The 26,952-nt window shown below is 41.4% G+C and overlaps 1 protein-coding gene across 5 annotated transcripts in view; it reads right to left on the bottom strand.

Moving 5' to 3' along the window:
- GPD2 (glycerol-3-phosphate dehydrogenase 2) overlaps positions 1–26,952 on the bottom strand; it is a 132,398-nt gene that overhangs the window by 34,922 nt on the left and 70,524 nt on the right. For all 5 annotated transcript variants that reach the window (XM_075933428.1, XM_075933429.1, XM_075933427.1 and 2 more), the window contains 2 exons: positions 1,461–1,625; positions 7–151 (listed from right to left, as the gene is read on the bottom strand). In XM_075933428.1, the coding sequence (XP_075789543.1) occupies positions 7–151; positions 1,461–1,625 (310 nt within the window). The remainder of the gene's footprint in view (positions 1–6; positions 152–1,460; positions 1,626–26,952) is intronic.

Raw genomic sequence — 26,952 nt, 5'->3', positions numbered from 1 at the left:
CATTACCTGTAATAACCAGGCATCACAATATGCACGCCTGCACTTGGCTGACAGATGTTTGATACTTCCTGATCATCCATTTTGCGTATAGAGTCTGTGAAAGGTCCTGTAGCATTGATAACACATTTGGCTTTGACATCAAATTCCTGCCCTGTGAAAGAAAACATCATCAGTCACATACCCCATTTGTTTTCCTGCTCACTGACGCTCTGGATTATTACTTTATCTATGAACTTAACCTATTGTAAAGTATGTTGTGTCACTGTAGAGGACCCAAACAGTTGTAATTATTAAAGAGTTAAATATTTCTCTTTTCTACCTTATATCAGATATGAAACAAAGAATAATACCCATCAAAAAAAGCTTTTACAAATAAAATTGAGCATGCTGACTTTTCCCCCCCCCCCTCCATTTTTGTTTTGTCAATAAAAGTATCTAAGAACAGATCATTAAAAAACTGGTGATAATTGTGGTTCAAACCCTGAATTTCGTAACAGGCATTATTACTGTACTATATATGGCATTTTACAATGTCAGCTTTGTTTGACAAAAGGCTTTGGGTGTAAAAGCCTAGTCTACCATGGCAAAGCATAAGGATTTAGATGGAAACCTGACAGAAGTTAAAGATGATTGACATCAATGGCATGACACTGCACTTTGGAAATAACCCACCTTTACCAATTAATAGATATTTCCATATCTTAAACATCCACATATTTTTAAAATACATTATTGTGTTTCTTTAATGAACACATTTTGTATTTTCTAAATAGCTGTGTTTTATTCTATTAATCAAAACCTGATAAAATTGATTAATTTCCCCTGTAGATTTTACCCAATGAACAACGTGCTGCAGAATAAGAATCCTTTAAGTATTACCTCTATATATTAAAATATGGCTTAAGTTAGCAACACAGAACCAATAGAAGTCGTTAGGTAAAGTTAGGCCTGACTATAAATATCTCCTATACAGGGCCGGACCAAGCCATTCTGGTGCCCCAGGCAGAGAGTTTAATTGCGCCCTGGGTTTGGGAAGGGCACATGCGCGTCCCCGGCCCCGCCCCTGCCCGGCACGTGGGGAAGGGCGTCGCTGCCAGCTCCGCACAGGACGCATGTGCCCAGCCCGGCTACCGCTGCTGGCACGCTGCCCGGGGCGGGCCGAGCCTGGCCGTGCAGAGCTCCACGGCCGCGGGGGGGGAGGGAGGGGGGAATGCGCTGCTGGCCGGCGCTGCAGGGATTAAACGTGGCCCCCGCCCCAGGCGGCAGCTGCAGGGTGGCTGCTGGGAGCTGCTGTAGCCCGCGATCTCGGAGCCGGGCACACAGCGCTTGATGGCAGCTATAAAGGGTGCCACATGCCCCTTACGGATGCCATCAGGCGCCCCCCATAGTTGCGCCCCGGGCAGCATCCCGGCTAGCCCATGCCTTAATCTGGCCCTGCTCTTAGATTGCAATCCTCATACCTGTTAGAACATCTCTGCATCGTGCACCACAGACACGCTCCTTCCCGCTCTTTGGATCGGTCTTCTTCAGCAAGTGCACCACTTCAGTGTAATTGGCTGTGGCAGCACCATACCTGGCAGCAGTGAGGGCAATGGCAAGGTTCATTCGTGCATCGTTGTGCTGTCCTGCAGCAGGGGACAGAATCAAAGGAAGGACATGAGTCACCTCAAGCCACTGACTTGTGGTATGGAAGTGTGTCAGAACCGATCTGTCACATCTGTCCCTGTCACATTGCATATACATGATGGCTGGTCAGGTCTAACAAGAATTATTTAAAGATACATTGTCTCTTCTAGGTCAGAGCATTAACCTGCTATTTTAACAGCAGAAAATGCTACTTTGTTTAGCACATGGGCATTTATAACATCCGAGATTATTGTCCAACTAATGATTTCTATGCCATACGTGTTATAAAACAAAATTAGCATTCATTCATCCCAAACTTAGGTACAGACAAGACATTTTTGTAAGGCATCTTGTAATTCTGATACTGCAGCAATACAGCATCTTCAGAATGTTTACTCTTGACAGCCCCAGTGGTATTAATTAACAATTTCTATTAGCACAGGCATTACATGACATTCAGAAACCAAGAAATGATCTTTCTGAGATTCCTGCACTAAGCCATCAGTTTTCCATGCACAGATATTTATTTTATGTACATTTCCAGTTTGAAACGAATAATGTTCAGCATAACAAGCATCAAAAAGAAACAGGCAGAGCAAGATTAAACTAATGAATGGCTTTTAACATATATCATTAAAGATTTATGACTGAAAATCTCTTGTTATAAAGAACCAAAAAGGGGAGTGAGGGGGCACTGAGGGGAAGATGATTAATTACTTTAAAATAGTAGCATCACCTGAGACTTTTTTCTATTTATTATTGCCACTGAAGTTAAAATCCTGGATGTTCCCTGGGAAGAATTACTCTACATTGCAGGGGCAGGCTCTGTGTGCCCTGAATAATTAATTTACAAAGGGCTAGACTTATTGGGGTATGGTTCATTTCCACATGTTGGGATCAGTTCTATCAAGATAATACTGACAAAGGGGTGAATTTGTAATGGATATTGTTGTTGATTTATGTTGCCAGCATACCAAACATTTAGTATAAATGGTTTATGTAAAGTTCAGTCCTTCTGATTCTGCCTGTGCAGTTCTGAACCACCTTGCAAATAATCTGTTCCAAGCTAAAAGGGCAAAGTTATAAAGTAGGATCAATGGCTTTGAGAGCTGTGCTTCCCCTCCCCCAAACTTCTTATTCTAACATAGCTGACACGGTACAGTGCAATCCGTCCTAAACTTAAAAAAATATATATCAAATGTTATGTTGATTGTATGAACAGTAAAAGGATAAAATGACAACTGCCCTGTTTTAAATAATAAATAATAATAATAATTCAGTTGAAGTAATGAAATTAATGCCCAAGAAGTACTGGGTTTAAGATGAGCTAAACAATTGAACCAGATATCAGGAGATGTTAGGAGCTCTTTATAATTGAAACTACTCAAAGCTAGACAACTATCAGAGATGGGGGAGGAATAATTAAACCCTAACATAATGCAGGGGGATAGGTCAAATGTTCCACTGGAGACTAATGCAACCTCCACCTGGTGACATCCTGGAATGCTCAGTAATGCAAATATTGGGCTTCTAAACTGTAAGCATCCTCTATGGATTATCAGTCTCCTGCCTTACAGCAATAGTTCCAATGCCATGCCAGGAAAATAGCAAGAGGAAAGATATTTAAAAGGTAATTGCATGGCAAAGGCTTTCAACTCTTCTGGAGACATTCCACTTTACTCTGGTGCTTTGCTCCAGATGCCATAAAACAGTCCTGATTCATTCAAGCCTCTTCAAACAGAAAATATGAAGGGCCTTCTAGACTGCCTGAGATCTAGAAGGTTATAGATATTGGCTCTGCAGGCATGCTTGGCTCTTGGCACGCCTATCTAGCAGAAAGGTCAGCTTGTAACAGAAGACAAAACAAAACAAAACAAAAAGAACAAACCCAGCGCTGCCGACAAAAACTGCAGGGCCAAATAGGGCATGCAAATAGAACGTGCCCTGCTTTAGACTAGGATGTTATCAATCTGCAGACTAGCAGAGACGGGAACAAGCCTCAAGTCAACTCTCCTGACCAGACTTGAGCAGCAGATGAGATCAGTTCAACTTTGAAGATCAAAGGATGGCTGTTTATTTAGAGCCTTGTAGCACTGCTGGACCTTTATCCGTGTGATTTCTAATAATTTGATTAGAGGAAAGCTGAATAGCTAAATCTTCAAATTTTCATTAGTTTTGAAGACCCTTTGCCAGTCACTGATGTATTTTCCCATTGATAATGGCAATAAAGGCTAATGCTTGGGATGAACTGCTGAATCAAGGAGTGGTTTTGTCAGTCACACAAAAAAGAGCACAATTTAAGACTAACGTTAAGTTTGTTTCATCGGGATACTTTTTCTTAGATCTTGGAAGTCAATTTTTCCACTCTGAATTTCAGTCCTTTTTGATTCCCTAAGTAGAGCGACCCCAATTAACGGAGGAATACAAGGGATGTTAGATATAGTGTAATTGAATAGTTGTGTAACCACACAAAATATTATCGGTTACATGACTATTCGATAGTCCCTGGGGGTGGGACTGGCAGCCAGTGTGCCGACCCCACTCCCAGGGAGCCCCCGGTGCCCTGCGCTACTGTCTCTGATCATGCACCACCCACCCCAGCCCTGAGCTTCCCACCCCCTGAGCATCCTTTAGGAAGGGCAGGAGGGGCTGCACATTTTGTACAAGAATATTGCTGGCTGTTCCCCTTCATCAGGGAGCATGTGGAAAGTGAACAGTTTGCCTCATTCCTCAGTCTGGCTGGGGAGTGCAGGCAGCAGACAAACCTGGAGATGTCCCAACCAAGATTTGGGAAGGGGGGGGACTTCTCCCCCCCCCCACCCTGATTTGTACTGGAACATTGCTGGCTATTTCCCTTAGTCAGGGAGAGAGGTGAAAGATCACAATTTGCTGCATTCCTCACTCTGGCTCAGGACACAGACAGCAGATGAATCTGGACCTGCCCTTGCCAGGGGACATGCATTCCTCCCCAAGCTGTGTCTGCTGCAGCAACCATGGACAGGCGTTTCACACTTGGCACCAATCTGCAACAGAGAGAGAGGGCTAGGGTAGTACTCTCTTCCCGGGGAAGCCTGCATACTGCACCTCTCATCCCCAACCCTATCCCAGAGCAATGATTTAAATGAAGAAAAACAAAAAATAATTGAGTTAAGGATCCGAGCAATGGCAGGTAAATCTCCTAGGGTATGTCTACACTACAGCACTAATTCGAACTAACTTAATTCGAACTAAGCTAATTCGAACTAGTGCATCTAGACCTAAAAACTAGTTCGAATTAGCATTTTGCTAATTCGAATTAGCATGTCCACATTGAGTGGACCCTGAACCGAGGTTAAGGATGGCCGGAAGCAGTGCCGGCAGGGCATCAGATTAGGACTTAGAGCGTGGAGATGCTGTCTCAGGCTAGCCGAAGTCTGTGCTTAAAGGGACCCGACCCCGGACAGACAGTTCTTAGGGGTGCCCCGCTTGCAAAGCAGTCCTGGCTTGGAGTGCCCACACTTGGCACATCACAGCACTCGGCCATCAGCCCAGCTGCACTTGCGGCAGGCTGCCATCTGGGGGGGGAGCACTCAGGGGTCTGCAGAAGAGCTTCCACCCTGAGGAGCCCGCAGAGCCACCCCAGTCCTCCCCATCGGGGGCTCATCCCCCATTCCTCCCTCACTTCCTTCCACTTACCCCTCCCTAGCCCCCCTTCCTGATGTACAAAATAAAGGACACGTGTGTTCAAAAACAGATACTCTCTTTATTGAACAAAAATCGGGGAGACTGGGAAAAGGAGGTGGGAGAGGGGAAGAGAGAGGGTGGGAGAGGGGAGGGCAACTAAAATGATCAGGGGTTGGAACAGGTCCCACATGAAGAGAGGCTAAAGAGACTGGGACTTTTCAGCTTAGAAAAGAGGAGACGGAGGGGGGATATGATAGAGGTCTATAAAAGCATGAGTGGTGTGGAGAGGGTACATAAAGAAAAGTTCTTCATTAGTTCCTATAATAGAAGGACTAGAGGACACCAAATGAAATGAATAGGTAGCAGGCTTCAAACTAACAGAGCTCTTCTTCACAAAGCAAATAGTCAACCTGGAGAAACTCCTTAATGCAGGAGGCTGTGAAGGCTAGAACTACAACAGAATTTAAAGAGAAGTGAGATAAAGTCATGGAGGTTGGGTCCATGGAGTGCTATTAGCCAGGGGGTAGAAATGGTGTCCCTGGCCTCTGTTTGTGGAAGGCTGGAGATGGATGGCACGAGACAAATGGCTTGATCATTGTTTTCGGTCCATCCCCTCCAGGGTACCTAGTGTTGGCCACTGTCGGTAGACAGGCTACTGGGCTATATGGACCTTTGGTCTGACCCAGTACGGCCGTTCTAAGCTCAGGGCTGAGGGTCGGGGGTCTCAGTGGACCACCTTGATTTTCATGCAAACCTGCTCCTGGGTGGCCAGGCTGGCAGCTATCCTACCCTAGCCGGCCACTTTCCTGTGCCTAGTGCGGAGGTCGTGGATGAGGTCCACAATGTCCGCACCAGACCAGGCGGGCGCCTGCCTCTTGCGGACGCGGGCGCCCGCCTCTTGCGGACCCGGGCAGGCTCCCGGGAGCCGCCAGCCTGGTCCCGGGAAGAGGCGGAGTGCTGGCTGGCAGCAGGTGGCTGGCTCGTGCCGTGCCAGGTGCAGGGTCTGCTGGCTGGGTGCTGGCAGGCTTGCACCTGGCACAGGCACCGTAGCCAGCCCGTGCCCCTTAAGGGCTCCGGGGCCAGGAGGGGGGCAGAAGAGTTTCCCTGGTGGTGCCCAGGGTGGCCACCAGGGAAAGCTGGGGAGGGCTAGCTTCCCACTAGTTCGAATTAAGTGGCTACACAGCCCTTAATTCGAATTACTTAATTCGAACTAGGCATTAGTCCTCGTAGAATGAGGTTTACCTAGTTCGAATTAAGCGCCTAGCGGTTCGCATGTGTAGCGCCTATCAAAGTTAATTCGAACTAACATCTGTTAGTTCGAATTAACTTTGTAGTGTAGACATACTAGTGTACAATAACCTGAAGGCTACACTAAGTCTGACTTTATCACCCCCCATTAGCATAGCAAAGACTTTGCTAAAATAATTGTTTCATTCTCAGCTACCTTTTCTGACAAAAACAACTCTGAAAGGACACAGAAGGTGTTCACAAGGATTTCAACAAGACTGGGAAACAAAGCCGTTGCTGCTAAACTGACTGGATCTCACAAGGAGGAGGGAAACAAATTGTTCTCCTTGGCCTCTGAGAATAGGACAAGAAGCAATGGGCTTAAACTGCAGCAGAGGAGATTTATGTTGAACATTAGGAAAAACTTCCTAACTTTCAGGGTGATTTTAAACACTGGAATAAATTGCCTAGGGAGCTTTTGGAATCTCCATCTCTGGAGATACTTGAGAGCAGGTTAGACAGGTTAGATCTAGCAGCGATGGTCTAGTCAGTGCTTGGTCCTGCCGTGAAGGCAGGGGACTGGACTCGAACTCTCAAGGTCCCTTCCTGTTCTAGTATTCTATGATTTGCGTTCATATAACAGCCACTCTAGCCACAATGCATTTAATTGGTCTTTACCAATCTACCATACCTGATTCTTGCTCAATTGCTATGCATTAAGGCTGCTGATTAACTGCAGTTAACTCCCGCAATCGACTCAAATTAATTGCCATAAAAAATTATGATTAATCACAGTTTTAATTTCACTGTTAAACAGAACACCAATTAAAATTTATTATAATATGTAAGATGTTTTTCTACATTTTCATATATATTGACTTCAATTACACCACAAAACACAAAGCGTATAGTGCTTTTTATTACAAGGATTTGCACTGAAAATTCAAACAAAAGAAACAGTATTTTTCAATTCACCTCATACAAGACCTATGATATAATCTCTTTATCATGAAACTGCAACTTACAATGTAGATTTTCTTTTTGGTTATACAACTCCACTCAAAAACAAAATAGTGTAAAACTTTATAGCCTATTAGTCCAGTCAGTCTTACTTCTTATTCAGTCAAATGTTAAGACAAACACGTTTGTTTACATTTATGGGAGATAATGCTGCCTGCATCTTGTTCACAATATCACCTGAAAATGACAACAGACATTAGCATGGCACTTCTGTGCCAACACTGCAGTATATTTATGTGCCAGATACACCAAACAGGAGTATGCCCCTTCAGGTTTTGAGCACCACTCCAGAGAACATACTTCCACCATAACAACACACTTAGCTTAAAAAAAGAAAAAAAGAAAAAAGAAAAAAAAGGTGCTAATTAAATTTGTGACTGAGCCCCATGGGAAAAAACTGCATGTCGCCTGAGCTATTTTACCTTCATTATCACATATATTTCATATTACAGCAGTATGTGATGATGACCCAGCACCTGCTATTCATTTGAAGAACACTTTCAAATGCAGATTTGACAAAATGCAAAGAAGGTACCAATGTGAGATATCTAAAGATAGCTACAATGCTTGACCCAAAGTTTAAGAATCTGAAGTGACTTCCAAAATCTGAGAGGTATGAGGTATGGCACATGCTTTCAGAAGTCTTAAAAGAATACCACTTAGATGTGGAAAATACAGAACTCGAACCACCAAAATAGAATATCAATCTTTTCCTGGTAGCATCTGACTCAGTTGATAAAAATGAACGTGCAATAGTCAGCACTGCTTTGGATTATTATCAAGCAGAAGCCATCATCAGCACGCCCACTTCTTATTCACATGTCACCTGAAAGTGAGAATAACCACTTGCATGGCACCGTTGTAGCCAGCGTTGTAAGATGTTTACACGCCAGATGCACTAAAGATTCTTGTGTCCTTTCATGCTTTAGCCACCTTTCCAGAAATTTGCACAAGGAATCCAGCTGGCTTGCACATTAATTGGAATTCTAGGATTTGGTAGTGTCACTTTGGCAGGAGACCCGAGTTTCATGTATTCTGTTCAATGTCATTTCAACCCTTCCTCCAAATCTGGTTTACCATTCTGGATTTGAATAAAAATTCAAAATCTCACAGCAAAACTCACTCAAAACTTCCAAATTTTGTCCTATTTCATACTGAAATTGTATTTTTAAACTGAATTTCAAAGCAAAAATTCTCTAAAAGTTTTGCAGTTTAGATACTAAAAAGTAAAAAGAACTCAGAAAGACAGGCCAGCAGGCAATCAATATTCATGAGCCAGTAATCTGGACACCTGTTTTGAATACAAGACCATATAAGGAAAGTTATATACAGTTCAAATTTCTCTGTAAGCATCTTATTTCTACAGCTCTACACATGAGCATTAGAAAGGCAAATACAAGAGGACAGGGCTTCTGCCCTAAAGAGCTTACAGTCATCTCTAGCATGTGTCACACCATACCACATCTCCATTTTATTTGTTATGGAAACAGGAGAAATTATTTGAACTGAATGTTTAAGGTGCAGAAGGCAGTGTTAAAATAGCTAAGTGTATTTACTAAAAAAAGTTTCATATCAGGTTTAAACATTATCTGGCACATTTTGTAATATACACATTTGTGAGCAAAATCAGCACATTTAGGACCAAATGGATGGAGGGGAGAAACAGTTTTGGTTTGGTGTTTTTGTTTTGTTTTTTGGTTTAAGGTGCTGATTTGCTTTATGCCGCCCTGTACTTCTGATCTGAGTGAATTTGCTGCATTGTAGTGGCCTGAATAGTTATGTTTATTATTAAAAATAAAACATATACTTAAAATACAGGCTTAATATGTGAGCAGCATCAATGATTCAAAGTAGTCTCTCATTTCTCTAACTCTTTCGTTAACACATGCCTTCTCTTTCTAAGGTGTTCTTTTTCATCTGTTCGAAGTGCTCCATTAAGCTATTTACTAGCTGAATAATTTAGCAACCAATGGCGAGTTCTGCTCTGTGGTCTAGATTTTGAAATGCCCAGCTTTGAGTAAATGGGGATTTTTTTTAAATCTGTCATCTGTGGAGAACACTTCTATTAAGTAATACTGAAAGACAGTGATGGAGTTTAGCAAGTTTTTATACCCATTCAGCCAAACTGTCCAAAAAGTCAGATTTATTGAAATTACACTGCATTAAAATCCCATTCTTCATAAATTGTGATTCTTTCCTTGATTTTCAGAAGAAAGCTTCTTTCCTTTTTGGTTTTTATGTTTTGTTTTCTGTATAGATCCAGTCTGTACAGGGCACAGCAATAGTCTTTGTGTTTACTTCAGCAGCATTCACCAGATAAAGATACATTTTCTGAAATAAAGAGGAGCTACCATAACAGAAGGGGGGCTATGTGTGTTTTTCTGTTTAAAGCCAATGATGGAAAATTTTATTATTTTAGAAATAGCATTATCTGTTTTCACATTTTTATGATCCTTGTTACCACACTGTCAAATGATGGTGCAGTTTAAGGACCCATTTAAGTTGCTCAAGACAGCTTAGTTGTATGTATGTTTTAACATATAAACTTTATTAATGATATAACTGAACCTTTGTGGCTTGGAAGTTCGGTCTTCCCATCTATCCTTGAAAAGCTCTGTCTTTGCTTCCATCAATCTTCAGCTAAATACTGACCTCTCCATCAAAGTCTGACAGCTCTTCCAACCTCAAGATAATCACTTCCATGTTTAATTTGCTCTAGAGATGACATGCAGTGCTTTTTGACACCTACTGCCATATCAAAAAGATGCCTGGGAAGGACAAGCATAGCTCAGTGACAAATGGCAAGACATCTATAAACACATGGTTATTCCTAGATAATTTATTTGGGACAGTTTTTGTACAAAGCCATTCGTTTTGACAGGAGTCTCCACGTTAAAGAAATCATAAAGCCTAGAGTTTTAATACAGTTTGAGTTATACTGTACAAAGCTAAGTAGAACCAGAACATCAACTTCTTTTGCTTCCAGTGATAACCCATATATTAAATCCTGAATATCTTTTGGTTTATCACAGTGTTTGGGAGATGATTTAAAAATAATAGAATAGACCTGCCACTGTAATTTAGAGTGTTCTTTCAAATAAGAAACCTCATAAGAGCTGATAACAGTGGGCAATGAAGTGGGAATTTATAACTATGGCTTTTGCCCTTAACAGATGTCTACTGACATTCTGTCCTATATTGGTTATTACTTCATTAGCCCTGTTGCTTTTTATGGTCACTATTTTGAAAATGGACATTTTTAAGAGTGAATAGCTTCAGCAAAAAACTCAGAAGAGACCTGAATGGCATCCACATTAAAAAATACTTGTGACAAACATCTGTGGGTCAATCTGGCAAACATTCTAAGTTTTCTTTCCTATTGTGTGTCTATACTTTTACCCAGAAAAACAGGAAATGCCTTTTAATCAATCAATTTCGTTTCTCACCAAAAAAGTCCAGCATTCTATTAGGATACTCCTTTCAGTGGAGCATATGGCCTGCTTATCACAAAACAGTTGACCAATGGCATCCCACTTTGCCTAATACCCTGAGACAGACATGGCTACAAGTGCCCTGCATGGCAAGCCAATTTAGGTCACATATTATGAGTTTGACTTTCAAAACAGCATTTGTTTCTCTTTGCTCCAATCTATTATATGTTTGACAGATTTTGTGTGTCTGTCCATCTGAGTTAGTTTATAAAAAGAACTAACTGGTAAGAGCTAGGACCACCAAATTTGGTGTGCAGTTTCCTCTTGTCAAACTGAAAAGCAAGGTAAGGGTTCGGTTGTGCCAGGACAATGGAATTTGCGTGGAACAGGATTCCCTCTCATTAAATGCAAAGGGAAGGGTCTGCTAGCAGGCACACTTATACTGCAGAATGACTACAGAGGGGCAGGCACACTGGCGGCAAGGTTCTGGATGTTGCTGGCCACCATACACTGTTAGTGATCCCGTAAGCTCTCAGCAGACGGTACAACCCTCATTGGCCTGGCCAATCAAGAGGAGCTGCCAGCTGGGCTGTGCGGCCACCACTACCACAGCCAGCAGTGTAGCCCTGGCTAGCTTCTTGCCCTGAGCCCCCACAAACCTCCCAATCCCCAGCTCTGACTCTTGCATCCCCAACTCACTGCCCTGAGCCCCTCCTCATCCCCAACACTGAGTCCTGCTCTCCCCACACCCTCAGCTCCCTGCCATGAGCCCCTCCTTAATGACCCGAGCAATGCCGAGTAAATATGTGAATAATAGCAATACATCTAACACTGATTTTGAAAATTCCCATCCTCAACACTCCTATTGTGGGTGCCTGGGAAGCTATTTTGTAGGCATCAACAAAATTGATAATGCCACTTCATCTTTAATAGTTTGGAGAAGATGAGCTAAAATCTCCACAGGAAAGCATCCCCTTACATACTCTTCCTCCTAGAGATGAAGAAAATCCATAACTAACTGAACAATATTACAAGCAATGCTCAGTATTGGTTCAACATTTTACAGAGCTATAAATAGCAATGTAGGTGGGGCAGGAAAGCAGCATGGAGAGGCCAATCCTTCATAGGGATTCCCTTTCCTATGGGCCTAGAGGAGCTATGAAATTCACCTCAATGTCTCTTCTTTCCTATTCACTCCCAAATTACACAAAGATCTTTATGACCCTCGATACGGTCAATCTCACCCCCCATAACCCAATATCAGATAGATTCTACAGAATATTACCATTTTGGCCTAATATGGTCTTGAACTTTTTCCAAAAAATAGTTGTTGATTCCACCTTGCCTCTCCTTTCTCCCCGCCTCACCCTTCCCCCCAACAAAATACTTTCCTCCCTCACAACATTGACACTTGAAATGGCAGATGTGATTTGTAGCTCACAGACACACTCACATTAGCTTTCACAAGCTAGGACACTAAAAACAGCATAGCTAGGATAGCGCAGACAGAGCGCAGCAGCACAGGCGGTACCAGGTAATAACTCATCTGAACCCCATGGGTACATACTTTCGCTAGCAAGAGTACACGTATTAGCACCAAATGCAGACAGCCTGTGTAGCCAACATTCTCCCACCAAAAGCTGTCCGTGCAATCATGCCTGTAAAGTCTTCTGCCAACATACTCACTAGATGGCTTTTGCCTTTCAAGATTGGTTCTAACTGTATGAGGAAGATATTCGAGAAAAGACAATTAAACTCAGGGTAGAACTGAAGAAACTGAACGGGAACTAGCAAAAATGGAAATCAGAAAAAGGTAAATTTTAGGTCTTCTTGTTAGTTTTTAACAATGCAAATACCTTACCTGAAAATGGTCTCTAGCCCATTTAGACCAAGGAAAAATATAGACCAACAACCAAGCCATTTACCTGAGAGCTACCACGTTCAGAACAGCCTAAGAATCCTGCATCACTCTGGACCTAGAAAGGGCCTTAACTTGACAATGTGCTCCCTTTCTCTGCATGATTTTTATTAAGTTTTAATGGCACAGTTACAGATGTAAAATGAATATATAACTTCATGCCAAATTTACATGAACTAGAGAACTGCATACAGCCCCTGAAGAACTGGGCACAAGAGTGACATATGGTTAGTCACCTACATGCACAATTACATACACAATTGTGGTCATCATCACCATTGTTCCCTCTAAGATGGGTGGCAGCACAGGTGATTAATCAGCCCTGCCCAGTCAGTCAGTTCCCTGCATGGGCCCTGAGCCTCTGACTGGGGAGGGCTGATAATCACCTGTGAAGCTGTGCTGACATCTGTGAAGCTGTGCTGTCACATAGCTTAGAGGGAACACTGATCATCACCTATCTTTAAAGAAAAGTTTATGTCCACTTGCGGAATTCCTTGGCACATGAGGTCATTGACAACTTTATTTCCTATGGTTACTTCATCTCCTAGCCTCTTGCCAGACTCCTCAGTCCAGTGCAAGATTCCAGGACTAACTCTCGCACAAAACATCCCGCATGTCCCCACTTTCTCCTTCCTCTCAAGAAGCAACTGCAGACTCTTTCCCCTGAATCTTTTGCTCTCACCTTCCTGGCTTTAGTGTTGCTTCAGCCTCCCAGAGGGATATAACATACATCTAAGTGTGTGCTTTTGCAATAGAAGAAAGAATGCTGTAGACCTGAGCAATATCAGGTAAATCTTCTAAGGGTATGTGTACATTGCATTCCTCTTTCAAGAGAGGAATGAAAATGCAGACGAACGAAATTGCAAAAGAAGTGCGGATTTGAATTTCCTGCGCTTCATTTGCACAATCGTGTCCGGGCGCTATTTAGAAATACCCTATTTCGAAAAAAGAAGCGCTGTCTAGACGTGGTTATTTTGAAAGAAAACCCTTCTTTTGAAATTACCCTTACTCCTTATAAAAGGTTTAAAAGGTAATTTCGAAAGAAGGGTTCTCTTTCGAAATAATCGCATCTAGACTGCATTTCTTTTTTCGAAATAGGGTATTTCGAAATAGCGCCCAGACGCGATTGTATAAATGAAGCGTGGGAAATTCAAATCCACGCTTCATTTGCAATTTTGCTCAGCTGCATTTGCATTCCTCTCTCAAAAGAGGAATGCAATGAAGACATACCCTAATAGAATACAAAAGGAAATTATTCCTGTTATGTGCCCTTTTCTAAATAACCAAAGCTAGAATTATGATCTAACTAGAAAAAGAAATAGATACTAATGTCAGAGAAACAGCAGATGTGAAAGAATCCAGGTAAAGAGATAAATAGTTTTTAATAGCCATTCTGTAGACAGGGATGATTCCTCCGTTTTGAATTTTATTCACAGATCCACATTTTCTGACAAATTCATCCAGTTGTTCTGACAAATTCTGAAGTTTGATCACCTAAAGTTTATTAATAATGATCTTATCTAGATGATGGCTGCAAATTGAAATAGGGTGCTGCTTCTTTTCTTTACCTCAACCCTAGACCACAAGAACTTGATTTCTTCCTCCCGCTATTCAGCGACATCCACAGAGACATTTCGGTAACATCACTGACCACATTTTGGTTTTGCTATCTGGTAGCTAAAGAACTATTATCTACTCACAAACAAATATTCAATTCATTGCATATTGAAAAATGAAATATTGCTCAGGAGAGAACATAACAAAGGCCAGCTAGGGTTTAAAATCTTTACTGTATGTTACAAGGAAAACTTAAAAGAAGACTATTTATTTTCATATAAGGAAAGGTTAAGGGAATTAAGGAGGCTGGAACCAAGCAAATGGCTCACATGGTTAAAGACGGGTCACAGTAATAAAAAAAAAAGGAAACAAAAACAGTTAGTGAATTTTTATTCAAAGTAAAAAAACTGCTAAATAGGAAGGACCACAAAGTTTGGGGGAAGTTATATTTTTAGGATTTGTAAAAATAAATGTGTTTCACTGACTAGTTCCACTGCCAATTAAAAATACTGAAGCTAAAGGTTCTACTGAAGCCAGCACAGTTGTACTACAAATAGATTGCAACAGCCAGGCAAAAGGGAGTTAAAGCATTTTATGGCAGCATTAATTCAGAATTTCTATCTATAGAGATACTTGCAGATTTTGCACCACTCATATCTAAGAGCTTCATAAACCACAAGTTTATCCTCACAATGAAGGAAAGATTGAGAGGAAGAAATTAGCATTATTTTTTTGTGGTTGATGGTTTATAATTATGCTATTTCCCACTTCTTTTGTATCAACCTTCAGCTTGTCACAACAATCTTACTACAATGTCAGCGTAAGTAAAAGCACAGTGTTAAAATGCAACTAAACATTGTCAATGCCAGTTTATGGAAACCATGCTAAAATGTCACAATGGAAAAAAGTCACTGCTGATCTGTTGTGGCCATGCTGCAGTGTCAGAAAGAAATGTGATGTCAATGCAAGTTATTATGTATCAATGCAGTGTAAGGGTTGACTGACCGATATAGAGAGTATCCAAATGTAACATCTGAAGTTTGAGGCAAACAACTGTGCATGATCAGTAGCTATTTTTCAAATGCTATCTAAATCAACTGAAGACCTGTTAACAGTTTATGAACTATTGCCCACTTCATCTACTATATTTGAGAGGGTTTCTGCATCTGTGTCCATCTGTTCATGAGTCAGTCTGTTCAAGAACTCTTCCTAAATGGTAAGACCTAGAACCATCAAATTTGGTACATAGCTTCCTCTTATCATAACTAAAAGCATGGTCAGGATTTGGTTGTGCCAGGACAATATGATGGTCACAGAATGTGATTATTCCTCATCAAATGGAAAGGGAAGGGGGTGATAGCAAGGATTATACATCAGAATGGCCACAAGGGAACAGCAAGCACCCCAGCCCTGGGGGAACAGCCGCCAACCACCCCCACCCCTTCTCCTGAGCCCTCCCACACCTCCTATCCCCAGCAGGACTTGCATTGAGTCCCTCCTCATTTCCTGACTAACTCCAACACTCCCCACCTGATTCCTGCAAGCACACCCCACACCTCCAGCCTCTTGACGTGAAGGACTTAAGCAACAGGTAAATCTTCTAATAGAATATAAAAGGAAATTATTCCTGTTATGTGCCCTTGTCTAAATTAACCAAAGCTAAAGTTATGATTTAACAGTATAAAAAGAGACATATGTCAGAGATAAATAGCAGATGTGAAATCACTCCTGAAGAGACAGGAGTGACCACATCACTCACCAAGGACCTACTGCAATTTCTAAGTAAAGAATGAAGGTACCCCAACACTAGTACAGAAAAGTCAAAATCCCTCAGTGGAGCTGTTTGCACATTTGTTTCTTGTCTGTGCAGGGCAACACTTACCAGGCCAGCTAGTTGTTTATATGTACATTTAAACACAAACCAGTGGTAGTCAATGAGGATTGATAATGCCCATTCCTCCCACGTTCTGCCTGTCACCAACATAAAAATAAACACCAGGGTAGGATCAAACACCCGCTGTTGACTATACACATAACATGATCAAGAACATAATAGAAGAACATCTTAGCAAATAAAGTAGGGCTGTTCAACAATTTTTAAAAATATCACAGTTAATTGCAAGATTTAAAATAGTTATAATTAATTGCAGTTTTAAAATCGCTCTGTTAAACAATAACAACATACCCATTTAAATTCAGCCTGGATGCATGTCCTCTGGAATGGTGGCTGAAGCATGAGGGGCATACAAATTTTAGCATATCTGGCATGCAAATCCCTTACAATGCTGGCTGAAATTGAACTCAATTTCAGGTGTCATAAGTAAGAAGCAGGCATCATTATCTCCCATAAAAGTAAACAAACTTGTTTGTCTTAGCAATTGGATGAACAAGAGGTAGGACTCAATGGGCTTGTCAGCTCTATTATTTTACGTTGCACTTAAAACAAAAGTTATGTAAAGAAATAATATTTTGTAAGTTGCATTTTTATTATAGAGTCCACCTCAAGAACTGAAAAAATTCTTTATTTTTACAGTGCAAATTTCTGTAATCAAAGTAATATAAAGTGAGAGCCGTATACTTTGTATTCAGTAGTATAACAAATCAGTATTTGAAAAATGTAGAAAAGCATACAGAATATTTATAATACATTTAAATAGGTATTCTATTATTGTTTAATAGTGCAATTAAAACTGCGCTTAATTGTGACTATATTTTTAATCTAGTTAATTTGTTTGCATTAATCGCTTGAGTTAACTGTGGTTAATTGATAGTCCTTAAAAAAATCTCTTTCTTGCTGAATGTCCTATCAAATTGGTCAAAAACAGAATTCTAGGCAACTAGGTCTTCTACTGGGAAAGTCCTGTTCACCCATGTCCACTGGGAGCATTGCTACTTTTAATTGCTATGATTGGGGTTTGCTATGCCATATTCTTGTCTTTCCAATGAACTGTTGATTCTTAGTCCACTCGCCTCTGCCACAACAGCTGGTACTAAATTCACCCTTTGGATGTGACTCTGCCACGTTCCCCATTCATTGGCCCCACGTGTATATGTGAGGGGGAAGAAGGGTTAGAGAGGGTCAGAGGAAATGACACAAAGAATGAGAGGACTGCTGACCAGAGAACAGACACTCACCTTTATTCTAATTTCAATAAAAGTAGAATTAACTGTTTTCATTCTGTATGATACCATGTGCCGTCAAATCCACTAGAGTCAGAGAGTCAAGGATGCTCAGCACCTTAAGGAATCATGCCTAAAGAAAGACAGCTGCTTGACAAAGCCCTGACTGGGTTGATTTAGTTGGGATTAGTCCTGCCTTGGGCAGGAGGCTGGACTTCATGACCTCCTGAGGTCTCTTCCAGTTCTATGATACAAGAGATGCCAATGAACACTTAAACACTCAAACCATGTATGTGTGGGAATGTATCATTATCCTTTTTAATTGATGTAAATGCCCTGTTCTAGGCCCCAGTCCTGCAAGCTACAGAGTTGACAGACTCCTCAATTTGCACTGCTTATTATCAACATAGAAAGGCAGTAGGTGGCATAATCAAGGAAGTAAATGGCCTTCATTTTATTTATTTATATTAAAAAGTAAATACCCAAAGAGCTTTACAATTTCATATACAAAAACACAGTATGTTGGAAAAAGGTATAAAGGATTTTCTCAAGCCATATATATTATCATATCTACAGTATGGAACAATGTACATATTAACTAATGGCCTACCATTAAGTTCACATAAAATATACACATATAAATTACAACAAAATTACATGCTTCACTGGAGACTTTCCTCTAAAAGCCATGACACGCTGGGGAATACTAAGATGTTTGTGGTGTAATGTGCAAATAATGTCATTTCGCTCAAGAATAATCTTATATCTTTTCGGTAACATGAGATCTGAAGAATTAATCCCCATTCACTTCTTGTTAAGAGAGACAAAAAAAATCATCCTTTGGTTATATGAACATTTTTAAAAAAACCAAATGCATACAATTCTCTAGAATATTAATCATTTCCAATCTGAAATTCACAGCATACAAATAGATAAATCCAGCAAGTCAGAGAGCAAAGCCAATTTAATCTGTGGCTCCCCTGAGGTAAATGTAGTTCACAGTCCTGCCCCCACCCCAACCTCAGCCATAATCCCTGGTTCCTGGAGGTAAAAAAGCACTGAAGTGAGGAAAATTCTGCAGCAGGATATAATGATCCAAAATGACAGGGACAATAATGACAATGAATTTCATGTCTCCCAGTCACGAGCTGGGGATGCTTGACTGGGCTGACTTATACAATTAAATTGTTACAGGTACAGCAGGAGATGCAGTTATCAGCTGCTTGCTTTTGGGAACGCCGCCGCTAGCTAAAGAAGTGCTATGGAATGCACAGTCTCTTTTGTGGTGAACAAACTATTACTCCTGTAGGTATGCTTATATAGTTGTACCCTTTGACAGAGGAAAAACTGGGTTAAAGACACAAGTCATTTAGGATATTGATTTTTATCCATTTTGAAAGTAAAAACTCTTTGATGGATAAAATACCATCTGATTCAAAGGGCTTTGTGCTAAAACCACTAGACAAACACAGAAGCTACAGATTTCCTTAATTTAAGAAATAAGCATCACCATTGATAATACTATTTGATTCCTTTGTCTTCCCCTCTACTACTTGCACCAAATCAGAGAGTATTTAAGAACTCTTAAACGAAAAAAGAACTTAGGGATTGAAACTATAGAAACATCCAAGTCAATACTTATATTTCACTTCCTATATATTCCACAAGAGGCAGACAATCATGCCTTTACAATCCTCCTGACAGCACATAACTGGTTTTCCTTCTGAAGACGCTCAGAAAGTTTTCTTTTAAATAAAATCACTCAAAATATGTTCTGCATGTCCTAGCTGCTTTTAAATACCCATAATAGTTTTCTAGCAGTATCGATGAGGCTGAACATTAGAAGCTCCTTTCACAGGCTTCCATGTTCAAGTTAAAACTCTTTTAACATGTAGATGTGTAGCACTACAGCACATCTTTATAAAACCTTTCCAGTGACAAACTGTTTTTGTTTTCAAGTGAGAGAAAAATTTGGAACAAACATTTAAGTTCTTATAACTGCCCATGTCCACAATTGAGCAAAGCCCCTATTACATATGCCTATGTTTTCAAAATATTTGAGAAATATGAACTATAAAGCTGTAACATTTCATAATGTAACACACACACTACAAGGAAAAAAGACCTAAGGACCTTTAAAGAAAGAGTGTTTATTCAATTTTTGACAGCTTAATGAATGCTTTACTTCTTTTCATTGATTTTTCTTTTAATAGGAAGAATTTCTCATGGGAATTACAGTAAACAAGGAACACTCCATCCTTAAAGATTTTCTTTTCCACCTTTCTTTAAGCAACATTTTTGTTCCAAAAATTTAGAATTTTAGATAAAATACTTGGGAAAAATATGCTCCAAAATCCTGGAAAATTACAGAGTTGTGGAGCCTTTACTGGGATCTAACTGAACTGCAGATTTTGCAAAGTGAAGTGAAAATGCGAATTTTATTGGGCAATCAGATGTATTTTTCACGAGGCAGAAAACAAAATCAAGAAAATACTGTAATGCAATAATGATGCAAAGGATTCTACAGTTCTACTTTGTCTTTAAAGTATATAAATATAGTCCAATACAAAGCGGTAATTAATACAACTATTCCATTTTAAATTCATGACTTCCTAAAGAACCTAGAAATATATTTGCTTATACACTTAAAAGTTCATTTGTGAAGAGAGACTATGCAGATACCCTAGTAATTCTATAGCACCCAGAGATATGAAATAATGCATCTTTAAAAAGAGAACACTGCCACTTAGGATTAGCCCATATCTTTATACATGTTTACAATTGTAATTTTTTTACTGTTGGATATCTGCTTTACATGTTTGATATTTTTCTAGACCACAACACAATGTGCTACATATAATTCAAATGGAGATTAATTCTTCCATTAAAAATGCTTTAAAATAATTTTCTCTATGATGAGCTCTCAGCTTTGGTTTCTCCATAGTGCCTCTTTTCCAAATTTCCTTGAGCTACATAAATGAAACTGACAGATCACTGCTCAGATAGCAGCCACATTCTTCCCCTCAAATGTTGCCTTTTTGCTATTCAGAAGTATCTGAATACCAACAAATGCTAAATGAAGTCTGACATGTACCCCTAAGAAACAAACTTGTAAGTTGTGGCTTCAAAGGAAACCTTGAATAAATAGGACACATTGTGTACACCCAGGCTAACATCCAACATATGCTATAGTTTCCTGATGCTGAGACAGAGCAAGAATAGCCCCTGGTAAAGTCTGTGATTTGCTATTGCTGGTACATCCAACATTTATTATGTACCATTCATTTTTGTCTGTATAAACAATTTTAAAATGTAATTAAGAGGGTTGGAGCAACAACATTTCAGAAAACTATAAAGAACGATGTATTTGTGATTTGATGTGTTATTTAGATCAATTAGAAAAACAAACAAACAGGAATAGCACTGCTGCTCCCCTTTTGATAAAAACAAAATACCAATACAAAAAATAAATAACTGTAAATGGTTTTATGAAGTCAGAAATAATCTACACAGTGGGTATATTAAACGTATTTTTGGTGGGGCTAGGGTCCACACACCAATTCTAGAGGAGAGACTACTCATTGCATCCAGAAGGCACAACAAAGGGTTTGGATGCAAACAAACAAACCTCTTTTAGAAGGGAGGAGAGAAATGCAAGTATTATGGAACTGCATTTAATTAGTAATATACAACTACTTAAGATGATCCTTTCTATAAAAGCTATTATTTTTGCTAACCTATTTTGAGCTTTAAGTGTTAGTGCCATTATCTAATGTGTGTATTGGTTGTTCTCCTTACCTTTCCTCCAAGACTCAGGCTTGTCTAGGTTAGGAAAGGTGTATTTTCAACAATACATTAGCTAGCATGCTTTCAATCTAGTTCAGAGAGGGTACAATTGAAGTAGTCAAGATGATAAACTGTAAGGCACAGCCTAAGGTTCGCAGTCAGCTAGCTAACAAATGTTAAAATATAACCTGCCTTATCTACATTTGGGCTATGTCTAGATTACATTCCTCTTTCGAAAGAGGAATGAAAATGAAGCAAATTGAAAGTGAAATGAAGCGCAGATTTAAATATCCTGTGCTTCATTTGCATATTCACATCTAAACGCTTTTTGGAAAAAGGGGTTTTTGAAAGTGGAAGTGAAGTCTAGACGCAGTTCTTTCAAAAAAACACAACCCCTTTTTTGAAAGAACCTATACACCTGAAAAAATGAGGGATAGCTCAGTGGTTTGAGCACTGGCCTGCTAAACCCAGGGTTGTAAACTCAATGCTTGAGGGGGCCATTTAGGGATCTGGGGCAAATCTTTCAGGGATGGTACTTGGTCCGATGACCTCTCAAGGTCCCTTCCAGCTCTATGAGATAGGTATCTCTCCATATATTATCATCAGTAGGGCCAGGATTCTGCCTTATTTTTTAAGCTTAAGTCGATATGCTTGCTAGCCTAAAGAAAAGAAAAAAAATTCTTCAAATCCAGACATAACAAAGAAACTTTTCAAAAAACCATTTGCCAACAATACATTTAAGCCAGTAGGCTATTAGATTTTTTCTTTATTTCAATAATTTTCTTTTAAAGGAAAAAATGTAGTTATAACAGTCTTTAGCTCCAACAGAATATTTTGTTTTTAAATATTGGTTGGACTGAGCCATTAAATTAACTCTTTGTAGGTTGGATCATTTGCAAAAGTTTATTACAGGTTGAACCTCTCCAGTCCCACCCCACTGGACCTGACAGGTGATGAAACAGAGAATTACCAAATGTAGAGAGGTCAATATTGTCACAAGTGGGTCTCTATTTTTATTTCACTAAGGCGAATAAATGGAACAGCACTTGCAATACTGCTTAATAAATGTATGACTGTACTTGATACTCGGGATGTAATGGACTACTTGACTAGTCGCTCTCTCTCCCCCCTCGCCTCTGTAACAGAGGCAGCAAGGGGAGGGAACAGGAGCCAGTGCTGGGGGGAACCAGCTTTTAAGCCATGGTGCAGGAGGTGGGGGAGGCAGAGCCACAGCAGTCCCAGGGAATGAACAGTCCCAGCTCACGCCGCCCCCAGGAGCTAACCCCACTGCTACTCTGCACTTTAAATGTACTAAAAGCCTGGTGGGACTGAACAGTGTTAAAGTACAGAGCCACAGTGGGGTTAGCTCCCAGGGGTGGCATGAACCAGGAGTGAACAGTCCTGGTTTGCGACACCCCCAGGACCGCTGAGACTCTGCACTTTAACTGCAGCTCTTATTACATTTAAAGTGAAGAGAAAGGGTACGTCTACATTACAGAGGGTTTTTTTGGAAAAACAGCTGTTTTTCTGAAAAAACCTCACTTATGTCCACGCTGCAATCGTGTGTGTGTGGTTTTTTTTTTCCAAAAGAACTGTGGAGGTTTTCTGACATTGGTAAACCTCTTTCTACAAGGAAGAAGCCTTTTTCCAAAAGAGCTCTTTCGGAAAAAGGCATGTGTGGACAGGGAAGAGGGAGTTCTTTCGAAGGAAGAGGAAAGAGCAAAAAGCACAGGTGCCCTGGTGGCCATTCCGTCCATAGTAATCACAGCTTACATGCAAGATAGCATCCATTCAGTGTGGATGCTGTTGAAAAAGCAGATTGCTTTTTTGATGCGCATTGGCAGTGTGAACGCTCTCTTTCGGAAGAAGTTTTTTTGGAAGATCTCTTCTGGAAAAGCTTCTTCCGAAAGAAGCCTGCAGTCTAGACATAGCCCCACAGCAGGAGTGCTGCATTTTGCCCCATCCTCGACTAATCGAATAGTCAATGGAAATTCCATAGACTACTTGATTAGTTAATTAACTGATACTTAACATCCCTATGTGATATACCTTATACAAGACCCAGCAAAGAATTACCAGTCTCTTCATAACAGAGTGTTAGTGTCATTACAAAGTTTTATTATATTGGCAAAATGAAATAAGTAATAAAAACCTTGCTCGTGCTTACTGGCATTACCAATACTTCTGCTTGCTGGGCTCCTAAAAGAAAGTTAGGGGTAAATTAGAGCTTAACAGCAGCACAGAACACAGAGTCAGCACAGGACACTGTAAACAAACTTCACGGGACTGTGGGAAACTCGGCCAAACCCATAGTAAGAGGACGTTTCTGGTGGCGCGACTCACACTGCAGATTCAAGGCCTTAGTTAGTTAAGATAATCATTGTCCTGAATTCAATACCACAATGTAACTCACACTAGCAACACCCACAACTTTTATTTTAGCAAAGAATGAATCAAGGGGAAAGCTAATAATTTGTACTGCTTTTAAAAATCCACATGGCTTTTAGTCATTCTGAATTACTATGATGAAAAATAAAATCCAAATAAGCTATGTAAAACAGAAGGACTATATTTTAAGCAGACACACCCATATGAGGGTGCATCTACACTATAGCGTTAGCGTCAAATTAACGCATCTATACACAAAAACTATTTTCAAAATAGCATTTTGCTATTTCGAAATAGCGCATCCACACTGAGTGGACCCTGAACCGAAGTTAAGGCTGGCCAGAACCAGTGCCGGCAGGGGTTCAGGTTAGGACTTAGTGTGTGTGGCTGCTGCCTGAGGTTAACTGAGCTCCGTGCTTAAAGGGACCCTACCCTCACCCTGAACAGACAGTTCTCAGGGTTCCCCACTTGCTTGTCTACCTCAATGAGGGACAGCAAAGTAGTGCTGTCTTGGAGTACCCTGAGTGCCCGCACTCGGGATACCATAGCACTCAGCCACATGGAGCCAGAGCTGCCCCTGGGCATACCAGTGCATCTTGTGGGGTCATTGCCATCAGCCCAGCTGCACTTCCTGAAGGCTGCCATCCGGGGGGGCGGAGGGGTCCACTGGGGGCCTGTCAGGATCCAGGAAGTCCTGCGGGAGAGCATCCACCCCGAGGAGCCCTCAGAGCCACCCCCGTCCTCTCCACTGGGGGCTCGTGCCCCACTCCTCCCTCACAACCTTCCACTTACCCCTCCCTAGCCCCCCTTCCTGATGTCAAATAAAAGACACGTATGTTCAAAAACAGAAACTAGGTTTATTGAACAAGACTGTGGGGGGGGAGAGATGAACCTCTGGGGAGACTGGGAAAAGGAGGTGGGAGAGGGGAAGTGAGAGGATGGGAGAGGGGAGGGGGAAACCTGGGAGGAGGAAGCTAGAAGGGGGAAGCAAGGGGAAAAAGGGGGAGGGGGAGCTCAGGGCCCAGGGTTGAGGGTGTTGACAGACCAACTTGAGTTTCATGCAACCCTGCTCCTGGGTTCGCATGTGGCCTTTGGTGGCCAGGCTGGCAGCTATCCTGCCATAGATGGCCGCATTCCTCCGTCTAATGCGGAGATCATGGGCATTGGGGGCATCCCCCCCCCAAACCTGAATAAGGTCCACGATCTCCACCCTGGACCAGGAAGGCGCCCACCTTCTCCAGTCCCTGTCAGCTCCTGGGAGCTGGCAGACTGCTCCTGAGGAGCGGTGGAGGGCTGCTGCCAGTGGCTTGTTGGCTCATGCTTTGGGGCCACTGGGTCAGGAGCCCTGGTGGCCACTGCAGGCTCTGGGCTAGCAGGCTTGGAGATGGCACAGGCACTGTGGCCAGGGTCTACCCCATAATGGCTCTGGGGCTGGGGGACAGGAGAATAAATTTTCCTGGTTGTGCCCAGAGTGGCCACCAGGGCTCCCTGGGAAGGGCAGGAGGCTCCCTATTTCAAATTAAGTGTCTACACAGCACTTCATTTGAAACAGCTATTTCGAATTTGGCATTACTCCTCGTAGAATGAGGTTTACCAAATTTGAATTAAGCGCTCCGCTATTTCGAATTAATTTTGAAATAGAGGTTTGCATGTATAGATGCTATTAAAGTTAATTTGAAATAATGGCTGTTATTTCCAATTAACTTTGTGTTGTAGACATACCCTTAGAGACTAGATTGTGCTTTTGCTCAATCTCTTAAGTAGGGGGTGGCTCATAACTGTGCTTCCCTCCTGCTCCAAGCAAGTGCGCCTTTGAAGAATTGTGAATTTCTCATCTTTTCCTCTTGGGGTGAGAAGAGTAACTTGCAATTATCAAAGACTCCACTTCTTATACATACATCAATGCCTGTCCATTTCTAACCTACTCATTCTCCCTGAGCAATGACCCCAGAGACCCTGGTGTCCCTCTGTGCCCACATTTGCCAGAGAAGTTGAGGAGGGAGTTGGCTTATGAGTCCTTGTTCCTCTACACCAGTGGTTCCCAAACTTTTCGGCATCATGCCCCCTTTTTGATTTTTGAGAAACCCTCACACCCTCCCCCTCTGAAGAAAATAGCAGCAAAAGTTGGGATGGGATTGACGGTGTGTGGGGGGCTGGGTAGCCTCCGACTCCCCCCCGGAAGCTCTTTACACGCCCCCAGAGGGGCACACCCCCCAGTTTGGGAAGCCATGCTCTACACAGATTTATCACTGCAAGGGAAAGTCTTACCAAAGGTGAGCTAAATACCCGCAATCATACTGAAACAGAATAAGCATGAGCAGTGAAGGTTGATGGGCGGTCAAAGTTTCCACATACATTGGTTTTTTTTTTTTTTGGTTGTTTGTTTTTTAAGAATTGGTTATTTTAATTCTGGTTACTCGTGCTAAAATGCTATATAATAAGTACTTAATAATAAACTGATACAGCAGAGTACAAAGTGTAGTAAGTTGAGGGTCAGTAACATGGAGTCAGCAGGCCTAAATAGAGGCCTGTAACATGAAAACAACAACAGGCCTGCAATCTAGCGAGCAAGACTTTGGTTCAGTTATACAGGTGCCAAGAAAGAGGCCCTATTGTGTAAGTTAGGTCGAGCATGGAAGGACACAGGGAGGCACTGGGTACAGACCGTAAGCCAATGGGGAGTAGCGGAATATCTTAATAAGAAGTGTCTTGGTACAAAGACTCCCCAAAAACTAATGTACATATTGACCTAGGTTCAGGACCGGGTCGAGATTGACAGCATGAAGGATAGTAAGTAAGCCCCCCTTCCGTAAGGTAAAGGGTGGTAATTATGCAACAGAGGGTGGTAGCCTGGTACGTAAAGAAGTTATGTAAGTTGTTTATACCGGTCTATAAAAGGACACCTCAAAGAGTGCTCTCAGGTAGACCGGGAGGGGGAAAAGGGGAGGCGCATAGGCGCTTGAACAGCAGGTGTCATTGCCTAAACTTACAGAATGCACAGTAGCTTAACTTTGACTAAATGCTGTTAATATATGTTATATGGCAATAGGCCTGCCCAGTGTTGGTACCTTGTCAACGTGGGCCATAGTGCCCAGTGGTATAACATTGTACTGATCTCTGTTACCAACTGGTAGAGCTTCACATTTGACAATAAACCTGCTTGACTGATTTCAAACCTTGCCTGCATCTGTCGTTTTCGGGGCCTCTCAGAGACCT

This window comes from Pelodiscus sinensis, chromosome 7 (assembly GCF_049634645.1).
Source record: "Pelodiscus sinensis isolate JC-2024 chromosome 7, ASM4963464v1, whole genome shotgun sequence".
In the NCBI taxonomy this organism is placed as follows: domain Eukaryota; kingdom Metazoa; phylum Chordata; order Testudines; family Trionychidae; genus Pelodiscus; species Pelodiscus sinensis.
The sequence above is the reverse complement of the archived record's forward strand: the minus strand, read 5'-3'. Positions and strand labels throughout refer to the sequence as shown.